Source organism: Hyaena hyaena, unplaced genomic scaffold, assembly GCF_003009895.1.
Source record: "Hyaena hyaena isolate Hyena2069 unplaced genomic scaffold, ASM300989v1 scaffold_128, whole genome shotgun sequence".
In the NCBI taxonomy this organism is placed as follows: Eukaryota; Metazoa; Chordata; class Mammalia; order Carnivora; family Hyaenidae; genus Hyaena; species Hyaena hyaena.
This window is the reverse complement of record NW_024080760.1, coordinates 862,609-888,080: the sequence shown is the minus strand read 5'-3', so window position 1 is coordinate 888,080 and position 25,472 is coordinate 862,609. Positions and strand designations below refer to the sequence as shown.

The 25,472-nt window shown below is 40.4% G+C and overlaps 2 protein-coding genes across 6 annotated transcripts in view; one reads left to right on the top strand and one right to left on the bottom strand.

The window, feature by feature from the left end:
• Positions 1-49: 49 nt before the first annotated feature.
• On the top strand, positions 50-17,084 carry ZDHHC6 (zinc finger DHHC-type palmitoyltransferase 6). Of its 4 annotated transcripts, none has more exons than XM_039237650.1 (11): positions 50-236; positions 1,528-2,006; positions 4,242-4,333; positions 5,971-6,130; positions 7,319-7,480; positions 9,126-9,179; positions 13,073-13,240; positions 14,238-14,279; positions 14,958-15,103; positions 15,194-15,240; positions 16,464-17,084. In XM_039237650.1, the coding sequence occupies exons 2-11, from the start codon at positions 1,740-1,742 to the stop codon at positions 16,565-16,567; spliced, it is 1,242 nt and encodes a 413-aa protein (XP_039093581.1). In that variant the 5' UTR covers positions 50-236; positions 1,528-1,739; the 3' UTR covers positions 16,568-17,084. The 4 variants fall into 4 exon arrangements, with proteins under 4 accessions (XP_039093581.1, XP_039093580.1, XP_039093582.1 ...); XM_039237649.1 differs by having other exon boundaries at positions 50-298; XM_039237651.1 differs by lacking the exon at positions 9,126-9,179 and having other exon boundaries at positions 50-298.
• Positions 17,085-18,323: 1,239 nt separating this feature from the next.
• The window catches only part of ACSL5 (acyl-CoA synthetase long chain family member 5), a 42,429-nt gene continuing 35,280 nt past the window's right edge, over positions 18,324-25,472 (bottom strand). Inside the window, exons 14-22 of one of the 2 annotated variants that reach the window (XM_039237643.1) lie at positions 24,864-24,959; positions 23,268-23,340; positions 22,902-22,990; positions 22,501-22,617; positions 21,084-21,227; positions 20,340-20,441; positions 19,786-19,857; positions 19,270-19,416; positions 18,324-18,596 (exon numbers count right to left, since the gene is read on the bottom strand). In XM_039237643.1, coding sequence (XP_039093574.1) covers positions 19,276-19,416; positions 19,786-19,857; positions 20,340-20,441; positions 21,084-21,227; positions 22,501-22,617; positions 22,902-22,990; positions 23,268-23,340; positions 24,864-24,959 — 834 coding nt within the window. In that variant the 3' untranslated portion in view covers positions 18,324-18,596; positions 19,270-19,275. The remainder of the gene's footprint in view (positions 18,597-19,269; positions 19,417-19,785; positions 19,858-20,339; positions 20,442-21,083; positions 21,228-22,500; positions 22,618-22,901; positions 22,991-23,267; positions 23,341-24,863; positions 24,960-25,472) is intronic. The other variant, XM_039237641.1, reaches the window with a different exon arrangement.

The following is a 25,472-nucleotide window of genomic DNA, read 5'->3' as shown; positions in this document are numbered from 1 at the left end:
CAGGAACTTGCTTCCCGAGGGAAGTCTGATGGCGGCGAACCCACCGGAAGTGGCTCTCGCGGAGACCGCGCACCGGGAGGGAGCAAGGCGGGCCCCCGCGAGATCGCTGGTGGAGAGGCCGACTGGTTGCGGCAGGTCCCGCACTCCAGCTTCTTGCAACCAGGATTTGCTTTCTGCTGGCGCTGGGCTGAGGTAGCCATGATGGAGTTATCCGAGGAGGAGAAAACCTGTTCCGGGTGAGCCCAGGCCGCCCCGGAAATGCGATGGCCGAGGAGCGGGCACCAAGGACCAAACTGAGGTGGGAGTCAAGGCAAGGGATGTAACGATGATTCTGGCCGTCTGCCCTCGCCCCGTCCGAGTGAGCCCAGAATCTCCAGAATGTTGAAACCACCCACGCTTGCCAGGATGGTCCTCCCCTGAGTGAGGATTTCTAAGTGCTCTGCTCCATGATCCGGGCGGGAAACTGAGGCACAAGGCGATGGCATCTGTTGCGTGAAAGTCTTTATTACCCCGTAACTCAGATCTTCCCTCGACTCGTTGCAACCGGTCGGAAATACCCTTCCACAGATCTTCCGGCGCTCGCCGGCCACCTTCCCCGTCCCCCCGCCAGAGGCGCTTCCTCATCTGTTTTCTCGAATATTTTCATTCATGTTCCTTCTGTGTGCCTCTAGTCATGACCTCACACACATCTCTGCCTCCCCTGCCCTTCCCTCCCCTCCTTTCACTCTGGCTTTGCTTTCACTCGCTCGCCTCTTTACCTTTGGCCCAAGTTGATCCTTATGCTAGTGATTCGGGGGCAACCGCAGGCAAATGTGTAGACCCTGCTGGGCTCATACGGGACAAATCGAGACTGGGTAGGAGGCAGTTTAGAACGCTGTAGACGGAATGAGATGATTTGGTTAAAGGAATTAGATCTTTTTGGCTTCTAGTTTAGGTTCAGCTGTTACTTGTGAACCTTGTGCAGTCACTTAGCCTTTTGAAACCAATTTCCGGATTCAATCAACGCTTAAAGTCCTGCACCTGCTCTAAATTCCTCGGTCACCTCCAACCATCCTCTCAACGACAATCACAGTTACCAGTCAAGTTGGAAACAAAGAAATAAAAACATCTTAGAATCATGTACCCAGTTTACAGGCAGTTCAGACTTGAGCCCTCTTTTGGATCAGATAAAAATACAGTAAAGCCTTGGATTGGGAGTAACTTGTTCTGCAAGATGGTCAAACATTTCTAATAAATTTTAACTTGATAAAGAAGCGATGGCTTTCCATAGGAGCAAATGTCACATGATCACAATGGAGTCAATGGTTCTTGAAATTCGTTTTGATACATTAATGCCTTGGATTACAAACATGTTTCCAGAACAAATTATGCTCACAAACCAAGGTTTTACTGGTGGCTACTTTTGCCAGTTGATGAGGTACTCATCCCATAGCACTTGTGAGATGCTTTTGTTTAGGTGGTTATTGGAGTTAAGTATGCTATATAATAAAATTTTTTCACTGTACTTTCTCATTTTGTTTTCTTTAGATTGGGCTTCAAGCCGAGATACTGGATTCTTCTAGTTAAGATAAAGAGCTCTGATGTGTAACAGTGAAAATGTCATAATCTCCATTAACATCCCGTAACCTGAAGGCATGACAATTAAGGAACACACGTGGACTTGTGGCACATGGAAATGTGTGCACAGAAAAAGGAAATCTATAATTTTCTAAAAGTAGGAAGGCATCCTTCCTCCCAAAATGGGTGCATTCTGCTCAGTTATCAAGTTTGAAAATCTCCAAGAATTAAAGAGACTGTGTCATTGGGGCCCCATCATAGCCCTTGGTGTTATAGCAATATGTTCTACGATGGCCATGATTGACTCTGTGCTCTGGTATTGGCCTTTACATACGACTGGAGGAAGCATGAATTTCATCATGTTGATAAATTGGACTGTCATGATTCTTTATAATTACTTCAATGCCATGTTTATTGGTCCTGGCTTTGTCCCTTTGGGGTGGAAACCGGTAAGAAAAAGATCCCTTAAGATAAGGAACTCTAATGATAATCATATATTTAGTTTATGGCTTATCTCCTAACCAATAATATCAAACACAGCCTGTTCTAACTACTGTGAGACTCAGCATGTTCTAACTACTGATCATTTAAAGCTCAAAGAATTTATTTTGTATCTACTTGGAAATATTCATCTAAATTAGTACTTCCCAGAGAGATTTTATGTAATACTTGTCCTTCATAAAAAGGAAAGAAAAAAAAAAACAACACTGGAGGGGATAGTGAGTCCATAGTCCTAAATTTAAGAACTACTGCATGTCCTACATGTCTTATAATTCCACAATGCAGTTTGACTAGGATCTTTTTTTTAATGTTCATTTATTTTTGAGAAAGAGAGACACGGCAGGAGTGGGGAAGGGCCAGAGAGAGGGGAAGGCACGAATCTGAAGCAGGTTCCAGGCTCTGAGCTGTCAGCCCACAGCCTGACGTGGAGCTTGAACTCACAAACAGCCAGTTACATCCTGAGTCAAAGGTGGTCGCTACCTAAGTGCCCATAAAAACTTTATGTAAACTTTAACAGCCCTCAGAACTAAGAACAAGTCTTTAGAAATTCCTGACTTAAAACATAAGGTTTTAAAATCAATGTTAAAGTCATAACATTAGAAAATAACAATATGAATTGGTTTATGGCTTTTTAAAAATTGTAGCAAGTTTATGGGGCGCCTGGGTGGCTTAGTCAGTTAAGCGTCCGACTTTCCCTTAGGTCATGATCTCGCGGTTCGTGGGTTCGAGCCCTGCGTCGGGCTCTGTGCTGACAGCCAGCTCAGAGCCTGGAGCCTGTTTCAGTCTGTGACTCCCTCTCTCTCTGACCCTCCCCTGCTCACACTGTCTCTCTCTCTCTCTCCTAGAAATAAATAAAAACATTTAAAAAAAAATTTTAAATTAAAAAAAAAATAAAAATTGTAGCAAGTTTATACTCATGTATTTCCATATTCCTTGCTGAGGGGCACTGTCTGATAGCTTATTAGAAATGCAAAATCTTGGGGCACCTGGGTGGCTCAGTTGGTTAAGTGTCCAACTTTGGCTCAGGCCATGATCTCACAGTTTGTGAGTTCAAGCCCCACATTGAGCTCTGTGCTGACAGCTCAGAGCCTGGAGCCTACTTCAGATTCTGTGTCTTCCTCGTTCTCTGCCCCTCCCCGACTCAGGCTATGTCTCTGTCTCAAAAATAAAAAAAAATTAAAAAAAAAACAAAAACCAAATGCAAAATCTTGGGCTCTACTCCAGACCTACGAATCAGAATTAGCATTTATCAGAATCCCCAGATGATTCTTAGGTACGTTAATGTTGTAGAAACACTAGTGTATTATTTAAAGTGAGTACAAAGATGAGTAAGACAGATTCATATTCTGAAAAATCTTATAATTGAGGAGAGAAACCAAGATACTTGTGTAATTACTTGTGTAAGTAATTACACATAGAGAAGAATGTGATAAGTGCTGTTGAAGCTAGAAGGAAGTGATCCTTTTTAGCTGTGGACCTGAGGGAGTAGTGTAAATTCCTACAGATGGGAAGGAAGCCATTTCATGCATATAGTCTGAAACAGCGGGCGGGTTATGTACTACAAATAAGGCTGAAACAAATGCAGATTCTGAAGGGCCTTAAATACATGAGGAATTCTTAGACCATAAGGAGGGATTAGAGGTTTTCATGCCAAGCTCTGACATAATCAGAGTCATGTTGCAGGAATGTTACTCAGACAATGACAGTTTGGATTAGAGAGACTTTAGTACAGGAAAGTAGTTAGAAGTGATTGAAATGGTGCGGAGTAGGGTGGGGGGGACCAGATTTCCTAAAGACTATCAGCTCTGGTGTTTGAATATCCACTCCAAAATACCTCCCTCCCAAGTTGTCAGCTACCTTTTTTCTGAACTCCTACAAAGATTGCACAAAGATTTTGGAAATGTAGAACCAGCTACAGTCAGTGATGATGGATTTGGGTGGAGCATGGGGAAGAGAAATTAAAAATGACTTCTGGGTAATTAGAAGAGTGATGTGGCTGTTACCAGAAATTCATTATTTAGAAGTATTTCTGCTCAGATAAAAGGGCAGGAAATAAGTAAGTTAAGATTCCATCCTCATCCCCATCCCCTATAAAATCAGACCATAGAAAAGAATTTATTCATAAGGCTTGACTTATTAGGGGCAGATATCTGATGGATTTTTGTTTGTATTTTGCTACCAAGGAAAATTCTCAGGATAGCATGTACCTCCAGTATTGTAAAGTCTGCCAAGCGTACAAGGCTCCACGGTCACATCACTGCAGAAAGTGTAACAGGTACTATGTGTCTTTGCTACTCTTTGGGGACTGGTCACCTTGGTGCCTGGTCTCACATAGTTGTTCTTTCTACACATCAGTCCTAGTCTTCTTCTCTGCAGGGTAGCTTCTTTATAAAAAACATTGTCAAAATACTGTTGTCCATATCTCCATTTTATTCTTAAGTTTTCAATTTTGATAATAAGTTAAATAATCCTCACTCTTTTGTTATAAGTGAAAAGCTTTTATTCATTATTTATTTATTTGGAAAAATAACACATTTATTTTGCTTCTTGCCCTGCCAAGAGTAAAAAGTTACGTCTTCAGGGTGTTTCCATAGGTCAGGATTAATTGTGCTTGTCTTCTGTCATCTTAACTAGCCTTAGAATTGTTTTGAGTCTAAATTATAAAGGCAACCTGCTTTTTCCATTATTTTGGTTGACTAACATTTATGCTTTATCCATATCTAATAAATGAATTCAGGTGCGTATTATCACAAGTGTTTAAAAAAAAAAAGGAAAGAAAACTGAATCACTATAAAAATATGAAATAAACTGGGACCTTTTTAGTTTTTTAATTTAATTTTTTAATTTTTAAAGAGAGAGCAAGTGGGGGAGAGGGGCAGAGAGAGAGAGAGAGAAAATCTTAAGCAGGCTCAGTGCTCAGCGGCGAGCCTGATACAAGGCTTGATCCCAAGACCGTGGGACCGTGACCTGAGCTGAAATCAGGAGTCAGACACTCAACCGACTGTGCCACCCAGGCGCCCCTTGAACCTTTTTAAATAAGCAGCTATTCCACTGATTGATTAGAAATTTGTGGTAAGAGTGTTGAGGTTTAGGAGGACATTTGTAGCAGATAAAAGATTGGTATGAGGCCAGGAAATTTTCTTCTAGCAACAAGGGAAGGAAGCTCGGTAAGACTTTGCTTGTTATACCACATCTTACATTCCACAGTTAGCTTGCTTAGCTCAGAGAACCCAAATCTAAAGGATGTGGACAGGAAGGAAGGAAGTTCTAGGTCGGCTGGGTCCCATCAGCCCCAGTGGAGATTTAGGTGTGATTTTGTGGTCTCTCTTGTACTCTGCTTCAGTCACTGCATTCCAGAACTAGAGGTAAATCAGGAACCCATGCTTATGTCTTTATAATGAACCTCTCAGGGGGCCTCCTGGCTTCTTTAAGCAAACTCACTTGTAGCAGACATCCTTTCCTCAAGTGGTTACAAAGCCTGCCTTTTCTTGTGCCGTTTAGAATTTGAAAGAAGTCGGGGTGCCTGGGTGGTTCAGTCGGTTAAGCGTCCGACTTCGGCTCAGGTCATGATCTCACGGTTCATGGGTTCGAGCCCCACATCGGGCTCTGTGCTGACAGCCAGCTCAGAGCCTGTACCCTGTTTCAGATTCTGTGTCTCCCTCTCTGACCCCCCCCTGCTCACGCTGTCTCTCTCCCTCTCTCTCAGAAATAACAACAACAACAGCAAAACATTAAAAAATTAAAAAAAAAAGAATTTGAAGAAGTCACTGTTCAGAGTTGTTTAAAAACTCATAAAGACTTCTGTGACTGTGGACATGCTGGATTCCTATTTGCTTGATCTTTTGAAGACCAAAGTAATTTAAAGTAGATTGGATTTTTTGCATCATGTGTTATGTAAATTTTTCTTGTTAGATGTGTGCTGAAGATGGACCATCACTGTCCTTGGATCAACAACTGTTGTGGTTTCCAAAATCATGCTTCGTTCACACTGTTTCTCCTTTTAGCACCGCTGGGTTGTATTCATGCTGCCTTCATTTTTGTTATGACTATGTACACCCAGCTTTATAATCGGGTAAGTGACGGTGTTTGTTATAAAATCACTCATGTCAGATTAAATGGTGCTTCTGATTATATGAGGAGTCCCTTTTGGAAATAAGATTTCTATGATTTAGGTTGGGAAACAGAACTTTGCTTTACCTATATATGAATTTCTTTAAAAAAAAAAAAAAGTACTAAAATTAATTTTTAAATGGGGGAAAAATTATTTTGTTCCTTTGGAAACTTACCTTACTAGCTGTAATTAAAGTTGATAATATTACTGTGTATATAATTTTTTTGATTTCACACTTTGTAGCTGTGATAAGAATAATTAGAAGAAAAAAAGGAACAGGAAGAGAAAAACAACAGTAATATTTTCTGTTTCCATCTGACTCATGTGCCAAGGTGTTGTTCTTTTGTTCATTTCTTATTCCAGGGCCCTAGAAGGTGGCTTATGAAGCAGGCGCGTGTCCTAAAATATGCAAAAGATTAGGTATATTTATGGGCAAGTAGTCAGGAGATAAAGTTGAGGGGTCACAAATTCAGGTCCCTAAAGAAGCCTGAAAGGTAAGTGAGATTCACAGGCCTAATGGGACTGTGGCACTGAGAACGCTTGCCCTTCACAGTTGGCACAACCGGTACTCAACTTCAGCCATGTTTTAATCTTTGGAAATCTAGTCCAATAATACTAGATATCCCAGTTTTTCAGGAAAAATCAGAAAATCTGCATTCTTTTTTTTTTTTTTTTTTTTTTTGGTTAGCATCTCCTGATTTTTAAATGTTGGCACCTGGCTGAATATTTTAAAACATTTTGCAGGCCAGACAGTGGCCTGCATTTTGCTAGTTTTTAACCTCTAGTTGTGAAACATGAGGGAAGTAACAGCTGTATTCTCAGCTATCTTTTTGCTGTGGAAGATTCCTGTAAATATTGAAAAGCAAGAAGATGGATGCCACAGTCACAATTTAGACTGTTGACTAGTGCTATTCATGCATCGTAATGTTAGTGGGCTATGCCCAACGCTTTTGAAGAATGATATCGTGCATATCAGTATGAGTTCAAGCCACACTAGTAATTAGAAACAAATCAGAAATTCATGTGCTTTTAGCCACCGCTTCAGGTTATCATTTGTTGATCTTGTTTGATTAAGTTGTTTTAAGTGTTCCAGTAGCGTCTGACCATTTATCACAACTGACTGTTTCACGTGTGTGATGTTGTTTGTAGCTCTCCTTTGGGTGGAACACGGTAAAGATTGATATGAGCGCAGCCCGCAGAGATCCTCTTCCAATTATTCCCTTTGGATTAGCAGCCTTCGCGGCCACCCTGTTTGCATTGGGATTAGCTTTAGGAACAACCATAGCTGTGGGGATGTTGTTTTTTATCCAGGTAAGTTTCTTGGTTACCTCTAGCTAAAAGTTGTCAACTTACTGTGGCTGCCTATAATGAGAGATAAAGGCTGCACATAAGAATGCAGTGTAAAGTGGAAATTATTGTTACGTATTCCATCTAGGTAACGAATTTAACCCCTGTACTAATCAGATAATTTTGAAGTCACTTTGCCAGAATTTCTAGGTAACTTACTTAATTTTTAAAATGTTAACTTAGAGTCCTATGGTTTATAGTTTATGGTTTATAGTTGAGAAAGTTCTTTTCACATTTATGGTCTCTCTTGATCTTCATATCAACCCTCCCCGCCCCCCAGAAAGAGTTGAAGAGTATTTTCCCTTTCTTACAGAAGAGTAATCAAATCACAGACAGGTTAAGTGACTTAATCCAAGATCCACTCATGTATTCAGTAAACACAATTATTAATGCTATTTCATAACAGCATAGATGTAGTCATCAGAATATAGCCAACGTTTATTGTGCACTTATGTGCAAGACACTGTTTTAAGGACATCACATATAATAGCTCACTTAATCTCAATAACAAGTCTATGATACGGATGCTATTGAATGTCTACTCTGATGAACTACTCTGCTAATTTCTGAGGGGACAGTAATGAAAATGAAAAGTGTCCTGCCCCTAGGGAAGTCACAATCAGTAGTAAACAGATAACTAGTACTGGATGGTGTGGGTGTCAGAGATTTATGTACAAAGTGCTGTGAGAACACAGAGGAGGAGGATGTGACCCTGAAGAGATCACAAAATGATTATGACTCACTCCATTCACTGACTTAGTTCATTCATTAATTGAAGGCCTGCTGTAGGCCAGGGGTTACGCTAGGTTCCAGGAAGAGGAAGAGGACTCCTTGGCCATGGGTGTTTTACTGTGCGGCCCCGTCTCTATGGACTCGGCCAGACTTCGGGGAATTGCAGAAATGCTGGACCTGCGGGCTCTGATGCATCACCCAACCCTTCTAAACCCATAGTTTTAAAATACACCAATTTTGTCTATCCTTCATATTTTCTATTAGCCTGGGATCAAATTCTTTGAAAAAATTTCCCCAGTGCCTCTCATTAAGAATCATATTAAAAATAAACTAAAACCCTGTGGTGTAAAAACTCACATAAGTGGAGTTAGTCCTAGCTAGGAGGATCAATTAATAGAATCAAGACTGAATATTTTGGGTTTTTTGGGTAAGCAGAATATCTGGGTTAACTGAAATGAGTCACTTTCTTGTAATAAGTAGTCATAAATTTAAGATTAATTAAAAGTAGTGATAAGAGATTTTAATAGCAAAATTCATGAGTACTGATTAAATGGATTACATCCATATTTTATTAATACTTTGGAAACCTAGATCAGAAGATAGTACTTAAAACATGAATTTTTATTAAAATAGTAGATTCAGAGTTGATTCTGGATTGCCGTAATCATTCATGGCGAGGTGTTGGAGTGCAGTGCTTGAGAATAAGACCTTCAGAGTCCGATGGACCACATACCGAGTGTGTTGCTTAACTCTGTTCTGGTATCTTCATCTGTGGAATGGCGCAACAAAAACTATCTCCTAGGGTTATTATGAAGATGATAATCTTAAATGGACCAGTTTCATCAAAAAATTTTATTGTTCATCATTTAATTTTCAGATGAAAATAATTCTCAGAAACAAAACTTCTATTGAATCATGGATTGAAGAAAAGGTAAATTTTAATAATTGTTTCCTCAATATCAATTAAGATTAGTTCACAGGCCGGATTAACTCATAAATGTCCAGAAGTAAAAACTTGACTACCAGATGGCTTCCTTAAGTCATTTACATGCCACATAAAAGGTGAATGTAGGAAACATTTTGATTCATTCTTTATTTGATATAACTGCCACAGAAATATGCTTCCTGTTTACCCTGAGTTGCTGAAGACGTCTAAGCCACACATTAAACCATTTGGCCATTCTTTCTCAGGTTAGGGGAGAAGATAGACCATTTGCAAAGGAACTTCTGTCCTCTCCAGGTGCCATTGAGGGTTTTTTTAGTGCTTTAGGACTAAAAAAAAAAAAAAAGTATAAGCCCGGGTTAATAGCATAGCTTACCTCAGACCTCACAACCTTTCCTTTGTGATTCTGTTGTGAAAAGGCCGTCTGACTACTCTGCTCCCTGCTGAAAGCTGCCCAGACCGTCAGGGTGACTGGGGCAGGGGTTATAAACCCAAATGCCTGCAGGGGCCGGTAGATCACCCAGACGACGGGAGCTGGCCTGTGCACAGAGCTGCCTAATAGATGAAGCTGATTGTTGCCATATGGGGTACTCAACCAGTATCATGAGATCATCTCACTGTTTTTCAAGAAAAGCAAGAGATCTGGATTTCGGTGACATCTCTTTTCTGTTTTTAAACATTAGCAAGAAATTCATATTAGAAACAAACTTTGTGAGCCAAATAAAACACACCAGTAGGATGTGTTTAGCCCCTGGCAACCAGTTTGCGGACTTGAATTTATAGCAGCAGCTCTCAGATGTTTTGGTCCCAAGACCCTTTTACAGTAATTCTGAAAACTGTTCAGGGCCGGAAAGAGCTTTTGTTAAAATGTGTAATATCTATCGATGAGTGCCATAGTTTGTGAGAAAAATTGTGAAGATTTATTATTTCATTTAAAAATGACAATAAAAAACCCATTATTTGTTAAGAAAAATAGCATTTTTTTACATTATTATATTTTCGAAAGTGAAAAATAGGGAGAAGAGTGGCACTGTTTTATATTTTTAGAAATCTCTTTAATATGTGACTTAACAGAAGACAGTTTGATTCTCACACCTCCTGCATTCAGTCTGTTGAGATATGTTGCTTTGATTGAAGTATATGAAGAAACAGAGAAGTAGGTAGAAAAAGATAGAGTATTTTAATAGGTTTTTGGATAATCGTGGATATTCTTTGATACTACATTGGAACTTGACAGGTGATAGTTCTTGAAAGGTTAGTTACTGGGAGAGGTGAAGATACATCAGTAAACTTCGTATTCTTTTACATGTAAATGCATCAGTACCTCTTGCTCTTTGATTGGGACCATACAGGATTTTATAACACCAGGTATTGGCCATTTGGAAAATACAGTTTTACAGGGTTATGAAGATTTTCCAAATGCTGACCCATTCATTCAGATCACTACCAATTTTATGGGGGGAAATCTTTAAATTTGGGGAAGCTGTCAAGCTTATAGCAGTGGATACAAATTTTCCAAAATTCTAATTTTCATTTGAAAGCCTTCATGTTTTCAGTGGTTTACAGTGAAGTAACAGTTTGTTCATTTTTGAGAAAATTTCTGCCAAATACTGACATTCCAGTAACCTTTCCTTGTTTCATTACTCACTCTTTCAAACACTGCTTTCTGTGCACTTCCCGTCTTGTCACACATAATATTAAAAGGACATCTACTTGAGGTTGAGATTTAATCAAAGTAATAATTTTTATTGCTTCATCAAGGACATTCTTATGTAAAACTTTGTTTGGGTTTCTTTTTTTTAATGATGAGTTTGTAACAGTGAAGAATGTAATAATCACTCATACGGGTGGGGCCACTGTCTTGATTCCTGCTTAAGGTACCGGCAATTTTACCCACTGTTGCAAATGTCAACACAATGAAAAATGCAAATGACATCTTAGGATTATAATGAAAGTTGTTTGACTTTGTTGGACCCCAAGAAAAGTTCTTGGGGATTCAGAGTTGTGCAAAGCATGCTTTGAGAACCTCTGATAGACAGGTTTAAGTCCAATCTCCTTAGCTTGTATGTAATCAGACCGCTCGTGTCTTCCCCTTACCTGTTTGTCTACCACAATCTGTACCCCTCCTCCCCTGCACCCTGTTGCACTCTTAATACCAACTAATACCTGAAACCAGACACTTGTGGGCATCCTGTGCTTCTGTATGTTTCCACATGTCATTCCTTCTACCTAGAACACTCTTCCTCTTTTTTGCCTGATTTCTTGTCCCTCAAGACTTAGTTTCAGCACCATTTCTTCCCCAAGAACTGTCCTTAACTCTCCCTAGACTAGTTAAGTACCTTGTTTGCCTTTTCCATAGCATCTATTGAGTACCTCTGTTGCTTTTAACACACTATTGCTAGAATCCCCCCAACTGCACCGAGTGCTTCTCTTAGAGACCATGCCTCAGTCATGTTTTTAAGCTACATTCATCCTTAACCACTCTTTGTTAATAGCCGAAATCTTCTCTGAGACTCTTATCCATTGTGAAGACTCTGAAGCTTTTGTTTATAAAAAGAGAAAATAAATTATCCCTCACTTTTTGGGTGGGGATTTATATAGTTCAGTAGTTTCATACATACATATAGCTTAAATTTTTTTTATTGGATTAACATCAATATCACTTTATAAGTAATTGTGAGAAGTTTTCCCTAAAATATTTTCCCTGACAATAAAGTATTTCAAGGTATCATTTCTAGTTAGTATAATATATCACAATTATATTAATAATGTTCTGAATGGCCAAGGCTCTTTATAGAGTACCATGCTAAATCTAGAAGTTACTTTATTTTTAATATTTTTTAAAATGTTTATTTTTAAGAGAGTGTGAGAATGGAAGTGGCAGAGAGAAGGGGGCAGGGGGTCCAAAGCGGGCTTTGCGCTGACAGCAGTGAGCAAGCCCAATGTGGGGCTTGAACTCAGGAACCGTGAGATTATGACGTGATCCAAAGTTGGGTGATTAACCGATCAAGCCACCCAGGTGCCCCAGAACTTATTTTAAAACTGCACTCTGTTGCCAAGTAAAAAATACAAATAAATGATTATAATAAGCTTGTAGAAAATTTATCGAAATTATCACACACTGGAATTTATACAAATTTCAACTGGGTTTGTACCCTTACTGTAGGAATAAATAATGTATTTTTATACCACTAGGTGTCAGTGGAACTTAAGAAATTCTAAGCCAGTTATGTCCTTAAGTTAAAGCTAACAATAAAATTTTAACACTTTATGCAACCTGAATAATTTTGTATATGCATAAAATGTACATAAGTGAGTGTATATCCCTGTGTGATGGTATAAAAAACTGAAAGAAGATTGCACGTATCTGCTAATTTAAAGAAAATAATATTCAGAAAATGAAGACTCTCCTGGTGCAGCTGCCTGCCATTCCCACAGGTATTGCAGACCCCCCCTACGAAGCAGTTCTTCCGTCCTACATAAACTCTTGCTTTTCCTTAAACTTTTTTATCAACATCCCTTCTTTACATCTGAATTTTTTTGCTTTGCTAAACAACCAGGAGCATTGAGGGTTTTCTTTATGTGGAATAAAGCTATTATCTCTTTTAATAAGCATTTTTGAATACTTGTTCTGAAATAAGGCCTGTCAGACATTTCCTGAATGATCTCCTACGAGGTTGGTGTTGTACAGCAAGTTCCTCTCCAGATAAATTTGTCTGTGTCTTCTGTGTACACGAACCTGGAAACAAGGAGGATGCATTTTTAGGAGTGAGACAGCTATAAGAAATGAATGTATATTACCATCAGTACTGTCAATAGTACGTGACTTAAAGCCAGTGAAGGCAGAGGCGTTTGCAACCTTACATCTCTGTTCCCCACAGGCTAAAGATCGGATTCAGTATTACCAATTAGATGAAGTCTTTGTTTTTCCATATGATATGGGAAGTAGATGGAAGAACTTTAAACAGGTATTTACGTGGTCAGGGGTCCCTGAAGGAGATGGACTCGCGTGGCCGATAAGAGAAGGCTGTCACCCATACAGCTTAACAGTGAGTATTACTGTTCAAATAGTCCTTCCTGTTTCATTTTCTTCCTCTAGTTCCTCTTAACTCAGATGACATTTTACAGTAAAATAATGAATTTTTTTTTCAGTATGGCACTAAGATAACAGTCCTAAAACACTCCTTGTATCATGTCTTTCTTTTAATTTAAATCTTTCTTTACTTCTCTGTATGTGTGAGGTAAAGTCCTGACCCCTTCTCTCAGTTCTATAAAATCTGGCCTAAAACGGCTCCCCAGCTACTTCCTAACAGGATTTACCCTGTCCAGGCAGCCTGGCTTCCTTGGTGAATTCCATGTAGATTCCTGCCACCTAACTCTGTCCACACTGTTTTTTCTCTCTAACATGACTTCCCTATCAGGAATAATATTAAGGCCAGTTTCAGCCCCATCTCCTCCAAATTTGACACTTAATTGTGTCATATACTACTCTTTGGTGCATGTGAAGTCTCATATTTTCATTTATTTCTTAGATCTTTAATTTGACAAGATTCTAGTACAGAGACCATGAGCTATCTCGATTTCCCCTACTATATCTAACATAGTACCATTTATTAAATTGTTGCTGAATAAGTGAAGAACAGTGAGTCGTCTCATGACTTTTAGTTGAGACTTGTGGATCAGTTTTTCAGTCTGTCTGCCTTGTCTCTAAAGGGCCCGTGAATCTGTGTGTCATCCTCCCCTCCGGGACTAGCCTGGAGCTAGAGAGGGCTAAAGAGCGCACCTCCCTGCTCTGTGGGCCATAGGGAGTACTCGATGAGTATACACAGATGAAGATGGTAGGGAGAACACTGAGAGGAAAGCCCGTCAGTCCTGTTCTCAGTCCTAGGGCCCTCTTTCCACGTTACAAGAAACATGGGGCCTTTGAATTGTCAGCACTGGGACATGCTGGAAAATTGGGAGTTTGTCATGTCACTCTGATGTAATAAATGGCATGAGGCTGTTTTTCAACACTGAGATGTTTTTCCTGTTTGTATCTCCAAACAGATTGAACAGTTGAAACAAAAAGCAGATAAGAGAGTCAGAAGTGTAAGTAATTTTTTGCAATGATACTAGTTTCTTTATCCTTTTTGTCAGGCTCTACACTTCCGTATAGTTTTTAAACTTGCCTTTGAGTAGAAGCCAACTGTGGGCTCTTCTTAAATAATATTTCCTAACATAATTGTTGAAATTTGATACAGTTCACTGTTGTTTTCACTTGCATAGTTTGGACTGGACCGTTTGGAGGGAATGTAGTCCGTTAACATTGCCAACAGAAAAATAACTATCCTCAATTTAGCTCATTAGTGTGAAACCCATCCTTAAACTTCTGTACAGTTTGATGGCCACTAGCCACAGGTCACTATTTAAATAAATTAAAATCAAATAAAAAATTCAGTTCCTTGGTTGAACCAGCCACATCAGAAATGCTTAGTTACCTACACGTGTCTAGTGGCTACATCGGATTCCACAAATATAGAGCATTTCCTTCCTTGTAGAGAAAGTGCTATTGGACAGCACTGCTTGAGAATTTAATTCTTAGCTACGTGCTTGAAATGAAAGGTACGGAAAGCCTGGAGAACCGCAAACATCACTTGCCTCCCATAAAGGAACTGGGTGGAAAAGACTTGTCACCTGATACTTTGGATCTACCTTTAACAATTTAAATTCAAACCTACAGAAATTATGGGGTAAATGTTCTATTGTTCTTCTGATTACTGATGCCAGGTTCGGTATAGAGTAATAGAAGATTACAGTGGTGCCTGCTGTCCTTTGAATAAAGGACTCAAAACCTTCTTCACAAGTCCCTGCACTGAAGAGCCTCGAATAAGGCTGCAGAGAGGGGAATTCATTTTAGCTACGAGAGGGTTACGGTAAGTGATAGAAAGTACTGAATTTCTTCTTTAATGGTAAAGTTAGCATGTCGCCTAAAAAAATTAATTTTAATTTTTTAAATATTTCAGATACTGGTTGTATGGAGATAAAATTCTTGATGATTCCTTTGTAGAAGGTATGGAAATTGAAGAGGATGTTTAATAGACAAGACTGCTAGTAATAATTCCAAATTTGACAAGAATAACTCCTAACAGTCACTTGTCACATGCATCAGGGCACATAATAGACATATCCTCAAGCAACACAAAGAGGCTTCTTATGTTATTTCTCCACAGCACTCCTATTTATCAGGTCTTTTTAATGGTAGCTAATATTGGAGCTCATTGTCACCTGTGTGACTGGCACCTGTGAAAGTACTACTTGTTTCATGTGTGGTATCCAAGTCCCCAGCAGCCCTCTGAGTGAAGTGCTAGCATTTTACCTTTCATTGGTGAGGGAGCCAAATGCAATGAAACTGAGCACCTTGCCCGAGGCCGCCCTAAAAACACATTAGAGGCACGGCTCCTAGCCAAGTGGCCTGTGTCTCAGATGCCTGTGCCACATGCTCCCCACTGTGAATAAATATTCTATTAATGGAAACTGATGGATTGAAATTTTCTGTTTCTGATTTTAAGTTTTAGAATTGTTCCTTTTTTATTTTTTTTAATGTTTCTTATTTATTTTTGAGAGAGCGTGAGCAGGGGAAGGCAGAGCAAGGGAGACAGAGGATCTGAAGCAGGCTCTGTGCTGACAGCAGCAAGCCTGATGTGGGGCTCAAACTCAGGAACCATGAGATCATGTGTGACCTGAGCCGAAGTCGGACACTCAACCGACTGAGCCGCCCACGTGTCCCTAGAATTATTTCCTTTTAAAGTAAAGATTAATCCTGGATGCGTTTTTAAAAACACTGGGTTAACTGTTAATTAACCCCATATGACTGCTTAGGCAACCTTGATATAAAAATTTGTATGTTAGAATAAAACCTAAAAAGGAAATTCACAGAGGCTACAGGGAGATAGTTCCCTGAAACAGATAAAGGATGACAGTGTGCGGAAATCCCCGCCGTCACATCTGTGTAAATGAACACCCATATTGGGACATTCCGCCCCAGCCCCACTCGGGTTGCCCTGAACCACATTGGCCCCTGTCCCACGTAACAGAATTGAGAAATACTGGCTTCCTAGCTTGTTAGGAGCATTTAAAAACCATTTTTTTTGTTCTCAAATTATGCCTATGAAAGATGGTAAAGGGTGAAAAAAGTATACCTAAAAGCTAATTAATTTGAAGTAATGGGACGTATGGGCTCAGCAGTATCATTTCCGTAGATCCATTTGACATCGATTTTATTTTCTTCCTCAGGTGTTTCAAGGATACGAGGCTGGTTCCCTAGAAACTGTGTGGAGAAGTGTCCCTGTGATGCTGAAACAGATCAGGCCCCAGAAGGCGAGAAGAAAAATAGATAGCTACGGTTACAGTAAACTTGCTCTCTAAGTCCTCTCCATTACTTGAAAACTGTACATATTACTAAAGAATTATGCAATGAGCCTACTCTGGTTAAGGTGTTCTTTTCCTCAAAGGTGCCCCAGTGCCATAATCTAAATATTTTTATTACCATTTTGAAATGGAGAAGCCATTCTGCACATGCCTTTGAATTCTTACCCCTCTCTGCCACCTCCTCCTCTCCCCCAAAGGAAAAACACTTCACCCAAGTAAGTCAGTTGCATTTTCTCTAGGACTTTTTTTTAATGCGCTGCACACTACAGACCTCACCTGCAGATATAGTTCCCCCTTTGCCAGGAGCATCTGCATGTGATGCTTTTATCCTGTTTTCCCCTCGGTTGACATTTCTTATGTACTATTCTAGATACTATAGAACATAGTATGTAATATTCAATATAAGCTTAAATTTTATTACCTGTCTTTTAATAATGATGCAGATTTTGTCAAATCAAATAAAGATCGATGGATGTTCTGTATAAATCTAGTTTTTACTAAAAGACTCTTTCTTTTGGCCTAAGGTTTGTCTTAGTTCTCTATGGAAAAACTTCACCATAACTGTGTGAAAAATTGGTGTCTTTAAGCTGTCCATTCATTAAATGAACCCTATTAATGGCATATTGAAATCATTGCATTCTAGGAAACTTTTAACCTCGTGAGCTCCAGCTGCTCATGTATGCTCGAATCTATCAAAGCCTGAAGCTTCCGTGAATAGTAGGATCTAAGCTGGTGGATTTGGATGCTTAAAGTTGGGCTTGTCGAAATATAAGTAGAATTATAAAAGTCACTTACTCTGATACTAATTCTTTCCACGGCAGGGAGTTTGAGCTTTGGGAGGTCAGGCATGTACCAACACTTAGGGAAGAGCACTTGGGAGTTTTAGCAGTGGCTGAAACATGACTCTGTCCCATTCTAATGATAGGTGGGGAGGTGGACAGATAAGCAAAATATTCATCAGGTAGAGCCATCGATTATGAAGAAAGCAGGTAAGATGGTCTGATGGAAGGGACCTGAAGCACTTGAGGGGACAAGTCATGTGCCTCTGAGAGCAGCTTGCATTTTAAGCAAATATACCCGCAACAACAGGTGGGGGTGTGCCTGGCATGTTTGAGGAACAGGAAGGCAGCCAGTGAGTTGGAAGCAGAAGAGGTCAAGGAGGTAATAGTGCTAGACCATGGAGAGACCTGGAAGTTAATTCTTGCCTTCCCTTTGTTTCAGATACTCAAGAACAGACATTCAGCCTTCCTGGGCTCAGGGTCTGGAAAGACCATCCAGGAACATTCTCCTTACCTCCAGTTAGAGGACAGAAAGGAACACTGTTCAAGCCTACTTAGAACACAACAAATATGGTAAAAGAAGAAACAATGAGTCATGGGCTTGACTGGAGTTGGGGCTGAGCTGGTATTCATTCTGTGATTCACAGCTGAGGGATAAGAAGGCCTGGTCCTCTCGATATTGCCTTCAGTAGCCACCAATCTTGTTTGCATACAAGAATTCACCTAGGGACCTTTTAAAAATCCCAGTGCCCAGACTGTACCCGACTATTTCAGTCAGAATCCTTAGGGTGGCACCCAGCATTTATTAGTATTTCTTTAAACCCCTCATGGAATTCTAGTGTGCAGCGCAGTTTGGGAGTCACTAGCTTACTTGACTGTTAAGTGGTCCTTGTCTAAGGCTGATTCTGATTCTCATCACGGTCATGCGGAAGCACAGCCCACAGTGTTAAGTGTTTGCAGTGGTTTATTTTAAAGACTTTACAAGTGGAAGCAACACGTGTTGTCTGAGGTGAGGTACAGCAGGAACTGGAGTCCAGTAGAGAAAAGGTCAGTCAGTTCCTTCCCAGAAGGTAGACCTGTTGGGAAGGCCTCAGGCTTGCCCGTAGGTCTTTGTTCCCAGTCCATGAGGTTCTTCTTCGGTGCTAGCTTCGTTTACTGGAAAAGTGCACTTGACAGAAGTTTAAACTCCTTCCCCCCTAGCTTCCAGCTCAGCAGCAAACTGTAAAGAACAGATTTAGTCACCAGATACTACTGGAGAGAACACTTCATGAACATGCTTTTTGGACAGGTTACAGGCCCACTTTTTTAATTCTCCTCAGCCAGAGAAACTCGTGAATTTAGGAAATGTTCAGTATGATCACACTTCCCTTCTGTTGACAGACGCTAGTGTAAACACAGAGAAGTACATAGAAGTTTGTCCCTTAATATTAGTGATAAGAAGAGTTTGATTAAAACTTTCTGTGGTTTTGTGGAATAGTTCAAAAACATGAATTATAAACTGCTTTTGAGAGTTTACAGGTCTCTTAATTTGAACATTGGAAGGCCTAAGTGTTGGGACTGTCAACAAATGAGGCTTACTGTGAAACTACAAGGAAGACGTCACTTGGGCTCTTGAACTAGTGGTCACTTAGGCTAGAGATTGTGAGGAAGGGACAAACAAATGGGCCTTGCAACCTTTAAGATGGGAAGGACAAAATTTATTTAGTTCAAAGCTGAGCTTTTACATGGTAAGTCTCTCAATATTTTTAAAAAGACCCAAAACTATGGTTTTTTATTAATTTAGTAGGTAAGATAGGAGGAAAGACAAAAAATGAACATAAAATTAGTATTTAATCCACAGTCCATATTCCTACAAGGCAGGCTACCTCTGAGCCCCCTGCAAGTTTAAGTACCTTACCCTACTCCTGGATATTCTCATACAGGCTGTTGATTTGGATTTGAAAGTACTTGGAAAGGTCTCCCCGCTTTGCTTTCAGTGTTGGTGTCAAGAGCCCATTTTCAGTGGAAAATGGTTCTGGATGAAGAAAGATGCTTTTGACCTGGAAGAGAAGATGAACACACACACACGTTTATTAGTGATTCATACGTCTCTGCAGAGCCTTGTATATGCTATGTGAAGAACTTTATAAAAGTGAGGCTGATGAAGTAAGGATAAAGAGAACGGTAACACATGCCCATTCCCACAAACAGATAATTTGGGAGAGAAGTGAGAAGGGAAAATGGATAATGATCAGCAAAAAGGACTATAGAAGCAACTATAAAAGGTCACTGCCATTTGTACTTAGTGGGTTAATAGTGCAAAATCTCAAATCAATTCTTGGGAACTACATTGACACTCCATTATAAATGCAAACTTTAGAACTTTCTAGTATGACTCGAGATACCAGGATAACCTCAGTAGTACGTACCTGTTCAAAGGATTTAAGACCACCTTCTCTCCCGATTTTCTGCAAGTCCTCTAAAATGGCTTTGTTTATAACCTAAGAAGAGAAAACAGCTTCAAGCAGGCTGTTGGATAAAGAGACCAAAAGAAAGGCCAGGCATGAACCAACTCAAAATGCCTATAAAAGCTCATGAGGGTAAAAGCAGGATATAGGTGTATGTATGTATGTACAAGCACATTTTATGCTTAATATTTCTCAAAGAAATTAATGAGAAGGAAAGGCAAATCTAAATGAGTACAGATTTTCCCTGGATGGTATTTTTTGATTCTCTATTCTCCACATTCATACTTTAAAAAGAATAGAGGGTTTTGTCATCATTGTTTGTTTTTAACCCCCCATCCCATCTTGTCCAATCTAATAAAACCATTCAATTTCAGCTACAGCCACCTATCCCAAGTTCAAGAACAGCCCTGTTCTTCCAAAGAGGATGACATCATTGGTGCCTGAGTTGGTGGGGCCTCTGCTCTCCCACGATGGGCCCCCTGGGTATGCATAGAGCTTTCTTAAGCAAGACTTACTTGGTTTTTGCACAGTTCTTCAAGGGAGCCTTTAACCCCAAGTTTGGCTACAAAGGAGGGCAGCACTTCTGGGTCAGGAACCACCACTCCCACTAAGGAGGACTGTGGAAAGGAAGCCAAGAACGAGAGTACATGAGAGCCAGGACAGTGGTGGCCCAAGGTGGATGAGGACAGCAGGATTATATCTTTGTGATAGATACTTAATGCTTCCCAAGGCCTCAGTTCAATATGGTGTCCTACTCTTTCCTCACCATACATTTCAAACCTTCATGGAACTCTGATCCCATTTTCCTACTCAGTATCTTTTTACAAATATGTTCTATTCAAATTTGAGTAATCAAAAAGAAAGTGTTCAGCATGAAGCCTGCAGCATCTCTGGCCTCTTGCCAACCCTCACCCACATCCCCGGAAGCTAAGTTTAAGCACAGTGTATATAGTTTGTGATGCCAGAGGAACTCCCATTGTAGTGGGAACTAAGTGTAACATGGGGCTGTTTCTTATCAAACATCCACCCATTGGTGTAACCATTACAATTGTACTGACATGTTTACAGATGCCATCATAGTTAAACCCTTTTTGTTTTTTTACATTTGTATTGCCTTGAGGGTTGGACTGTGGCTTCATTTCTTTGGTTTTATAAACTCAAATCTTTTCATCCTAAACCCACTTATGCAGATTTGCTGTCGCCACAAGAACCAGCATGGCCTGTGCCTGAATTTGGCCCTTGTTAAAACACTGGATTACCCGTAAACTATCCCCGTGTACAAAAACTTGCAACACTGGTCTACTCCTGATGTAGATATTTTCTATCTTCTCTGGAGCGATGTATTCTCCTTGGGCCAGTTTGAAGATGTTCTTCTTACGGTCAATAATCTTCAGAGTTCCATTCTATGTGAAACAGAAAACGACATCAGTGTTTTTGAGGCCTATGAAAGATGTCAGTGTGGAGGGGACTGAAGTCACAGGTATTTTCCCTCTGTAAACTTGACCTCTCTAGAGACTTTTGAGCAAGCTTTCATTTCTCTTTGTTGGCTTTGAGGAAAGGGGAGGGGAGCAGCTTCCAGCAAGAACCCATCTATGGTGTTACGTCCTTGTGGGGAGTACATGGGCAGCCTCAGAAAACTTCCCCAGGACCTGAAGTTGTATAAATGGTTGCCTCATCTAATGGAGAAGGTTGGTAGCTGTGAATTTTCAATAATGTAATTTCCAATTACTCTATTTCCAGAACTCTCAGGAATGGGGAAGGAGTTATCATTTTTAAAAGAATTTTTTAATGTTTATTCATTTTTGAGAGATAGCATATGTGTAGGGGAGGGGCAGAGACAGAGGGAGACACAGAATCTGAAGCAGGCTCCAGGCTCTGAGCTGTCAGCACAGAGCCCAACACAGGGCTGGAACCCATGAACTGACCTGATCATGACCTGAGCCAAAGTTGGATGCTTAACCAACTAAGTTACCCAGGCGCCCTGTGGGAAGGAGTGATCTTTATTAAGACTTTTGAATTAGTTAGATCTCTCCCTCCTTGACTCCCTGTCATGTATCCCTCCTGTTAGATGCTGAGACAGGCTAAGATAGCTTCACAGTGCAATGCCAATAATCAAGTCAATAATTGTGTTTGGGGAGACTGGAGCAGGGCTGGTGAAGGCTGTCTGCCCAGCCACCAGAGGTCATATGCAGCTTCATTTCTGAGAGCTCTTTGGCCTAAGGAGCTTAGTTCCTTAGGGATTTGTATGGTTGACTTGGACAAGTGACAAATACAGTCCACATGATCACACCTTAAGTAGGACAGTAGACTGACTCAAGCATGGAACCATCAAGAAGCCCGACTCCAGAAATAAGCCATCAATTCAGCCTAACAGACATTATCTGGAAGTGACTAATAAAGCCCAGCCTTCTGTAGTGTGTGGACTTTCTCAGAATTATGTTTTTGGTCCATGGAAGAGCTGGGTCTAGAACAAAGATCTCCCACCTGCCAGCCTAGGTTCCTCAACTGGATTTTCTTCTCTATAGCATGAGGACGCCACAAGCCAGATTCAGACGTAACTCCTCCAGCTGCCTCATTTGATTAATCGACCCATATCTGTGCCCATCTTGCTTAAAAGCAGGTAGCTCTCTTCAGCCCAAGAACAGAGACCCCTAGAAATTTTGAAGAAGCGCCTACCGGGAGCCAACGACCAATGTCTCCTGTGTGAAGCCAGCCATCCTCATCCAGAACCTCCTTGGTCTTCTCAGGGTCATTCAGGTATCCTTTGAACACATTGCTGCCCTTGATGCAGATCTGCACATAAGACAGCACAAGGTGGTAACCAGGGCAAAGACTGCAACTTCCAGCAGAGGCACTTCACAAAACACCTCCTGCCTCCAGTCATTTGATGGTTTCCACTACAGTGTGAAGACCACCAGATTTTAGTCCCTTTGTAGGGGATAGGAAAGTGGGACTCAGAGATGTCCATCTCCTTGTCAAGATCCCAAGTCAAACCGAAGTCTCAGTGTGTGCTCTCTCTGACATAAACAGATCCACTGTGATTGTCTGGGCGCGACCTCAGAGCACAACCTACCCACCTCTCCTTCACTGTTCACTGAAAAGTAGTTCATGTCAGGCACATCTTCTAGCTTCACATGATTGCAAGCCAGGGGGACTCCAACATGACCTAGAAAACACCACCTCGAATCAACTGGGAAGCCATGAAACAATGATAATATCCAGGCATATTTCTGAGCTTTTTACCGATTGACTCTAAAACAAGAAGACTGAAAAGTCAGCTGCTCCCAATGCTAGATAGCCAAGATAGGTCTGGACTAAAACCAGAGTTTGGCCAACAATGCCACATTTGTCCAAAGCACTGAGGTTCTCTAACTCAAGCCCTAGTTCAGTTAGAACCCTTCTCCCGACAACTGCATCTCCTGCCCAGTAGGTGGAGAACCTACCTGATGTCCAGTCTCCAGGTAATGTAAATGTACAGCCAGCAGTGCATTCGGTTTGTCCATAAGCTTCGAACACCTGGGGAAACCAAAGAAGTGTTTGAGACTTACTCAAGAGAAAGCATGAGGTGGCAACACCCTAGGGAAAGACATGAGGAAAGTAAGGTCTCGGAGGGTTGGAAGATAACTTGGTGTCCTAAAACCTTCGATCCACTGGTTGGCAGCAAACAAGCACATAAGCTGCAGTGGGAGGCTGGGGGCATGGGGCGAGGGGGCCTGTGATAGGCAGGCTTTGTAGGGATGGAGAAGGTGGCATTTCCAGGAAGGGTGTGGCAACAGGACATACTGATCTGTTGGCTTTAGGGGCTGAGGGGAATGGAGGTATGGCCAAGAGGAGGCTAATTTGAAAGAAAGGCTAGCCTTAGCCATCAATTTAGAATCTTTTTAGATGGTGGTTATACAGAAGGGGACACTGTGAGGACAAGGCTATGTTTCATTCATGCCGTGCATATTGGTCAAATGGATGAACTAATTATCTATTTGGAGGGGGGTGGAGGGAAGATAGAGAATGTCCACACCCAGGATTGTACTAAACCCCAGATGGAACAGAGGCTTAATTACTAAAAAAAAAAAAAAAAAAACTAAAACCATAAGATTATTAGAAAATAGGAATGAAAGCAGTCTTATGAAATATTGGAGCTAGGAAGTCCTGTCTAAGCAATTCAAACACCACAAATAGAAGAGATTTATCAGTTTGATTATGTAAACATTTGAAACTTTTATATAGCAATACATATGGCAAAAAGATGAGACTAGGAAAAAACATTTCTAAAAAAAGACTAATATTACTATATGAGCTCTAAGAAGTAGTGTGAAAGAGAACTGAATTATCCATTGGCCATTTTTCCATAAAAAATAGTGTAATTCATGGAAGAAATATGAGTGCCATTAAGTGATAGGAAAGATGTTTAGTATTAGAAAAAACTGCAATGAGACTTTTCATGCATCTGCTTGGCTAAGCCTTAAATGACTAAGAAAGCCTGACACTGGCAGAGTGTGGCAGGGAATAAGGCCTCATACATTATTTACAGGAATGTATAAGAAAGACAAGATCTTTCCGGAGGAAGTGTGATAATCTACATTCACATATGGAAAAAACAAACAAACACATATTTTGACCTAGGAGTCCCTACTTGCAGGCATTTAATACCCTAAATTGACAATTGTATAAATACTTAAGGATACACAAGTATCCTTATCATTTCATTGATTATAACAGCGACTTAAGTGTCCGTCAGTAGGAGACCAGTTGCTTTGGCACATCCAATAAACTATTGCAAAACCATTAAAATGGTGCTGGTCTTTATTTGACCAGGACTAGTGTCGATAGAGCACTGTTTAACAAGTATTTTATAACTGATGCCAGTTTATGTAAAGGTTTCTGTATACAGATGCATAAAGAGAAGGTTCTTTTCTCTTGACTTCAAAATTTTTGGTGACACTGTCTTTGGTGCTTTTCAGTTGTGTTTTCGTTTTTAAAAGAGTGAGCTTTTTGTGTGCCAAAGTGAGATAGGCTATTTTCAAAGAAGGTGCTTGGCTTACCTGACATCCTATTGCCGCCCGGAGGAACTTTAAGACTGGGCTGGAGATGGGGGCAGCTCCAGTGACCATGAAGTTAACCCTCCCACCAAGGCTGGCCTGTTCAGTAGAAACAAAAGAGCTGCTGAAATCTGTGCCCTTGGCTTCAGTTTCCTCCACTCCAAAATGGGTAGAACAGCCTCCCCAGTGTTTTTATAAGAGTTTAAACTAGCTAATTTACAAAGCCCTTACACTAGGGCATGCCATTGAGAAAAAGCACTTAAAATGTCAGCTGTTATTGTCACTCTCATCCACAGCTGAGACTAGACTTGCAAGTTTTTAAAAATTTCCTCAGATAATTTATATTCCTAGGCCCTTCACATTACTTACAATCTCAACAGACCACCTTAAGAGAATAAGACAGTATGCCAAAAGCTAAGTAAAATCCATTTTCTGTGTTTTGACTCATTTCCTTTAATGACAAAATTGTCCAAAGGAGACCTCACCTCAAAAAGTGAGTAAACACAGTAAGTGTGAAAGGATATCCATTAAAGAGATACTCCATTAAAGAGATACTCAGCCATCAGAGAAAAAGCAAAGTATGATAAGCTAGCAGGAAGCCCAGATACTTGC

Excerpts from the sequence above, each read along its gene's own strand:
- ZDHHC6 (XM_039237650.1), top strand. The coding sequence starts at position 1,740 with ATGGGTGCATTCTGCTCAGTTATCAAGTTTGAAAATCTCCAAGAATTA. Across the intron at positions 6,131-7,318 it reads ACACCCAGCTTTATAATCGG|CTCTCCTTTGGGTGGAACAC; the intron begins GTAAGTGACGGT and ends TGTTGTTTGTAG. Across the intron at positions 15,104-15,193 it reads TTAGCTACGAGAGGGTTACG|ATACTGGTTGTATGGAGATA; the intron begins GTAAGTGATAGA and ends TAAATATTTCAG.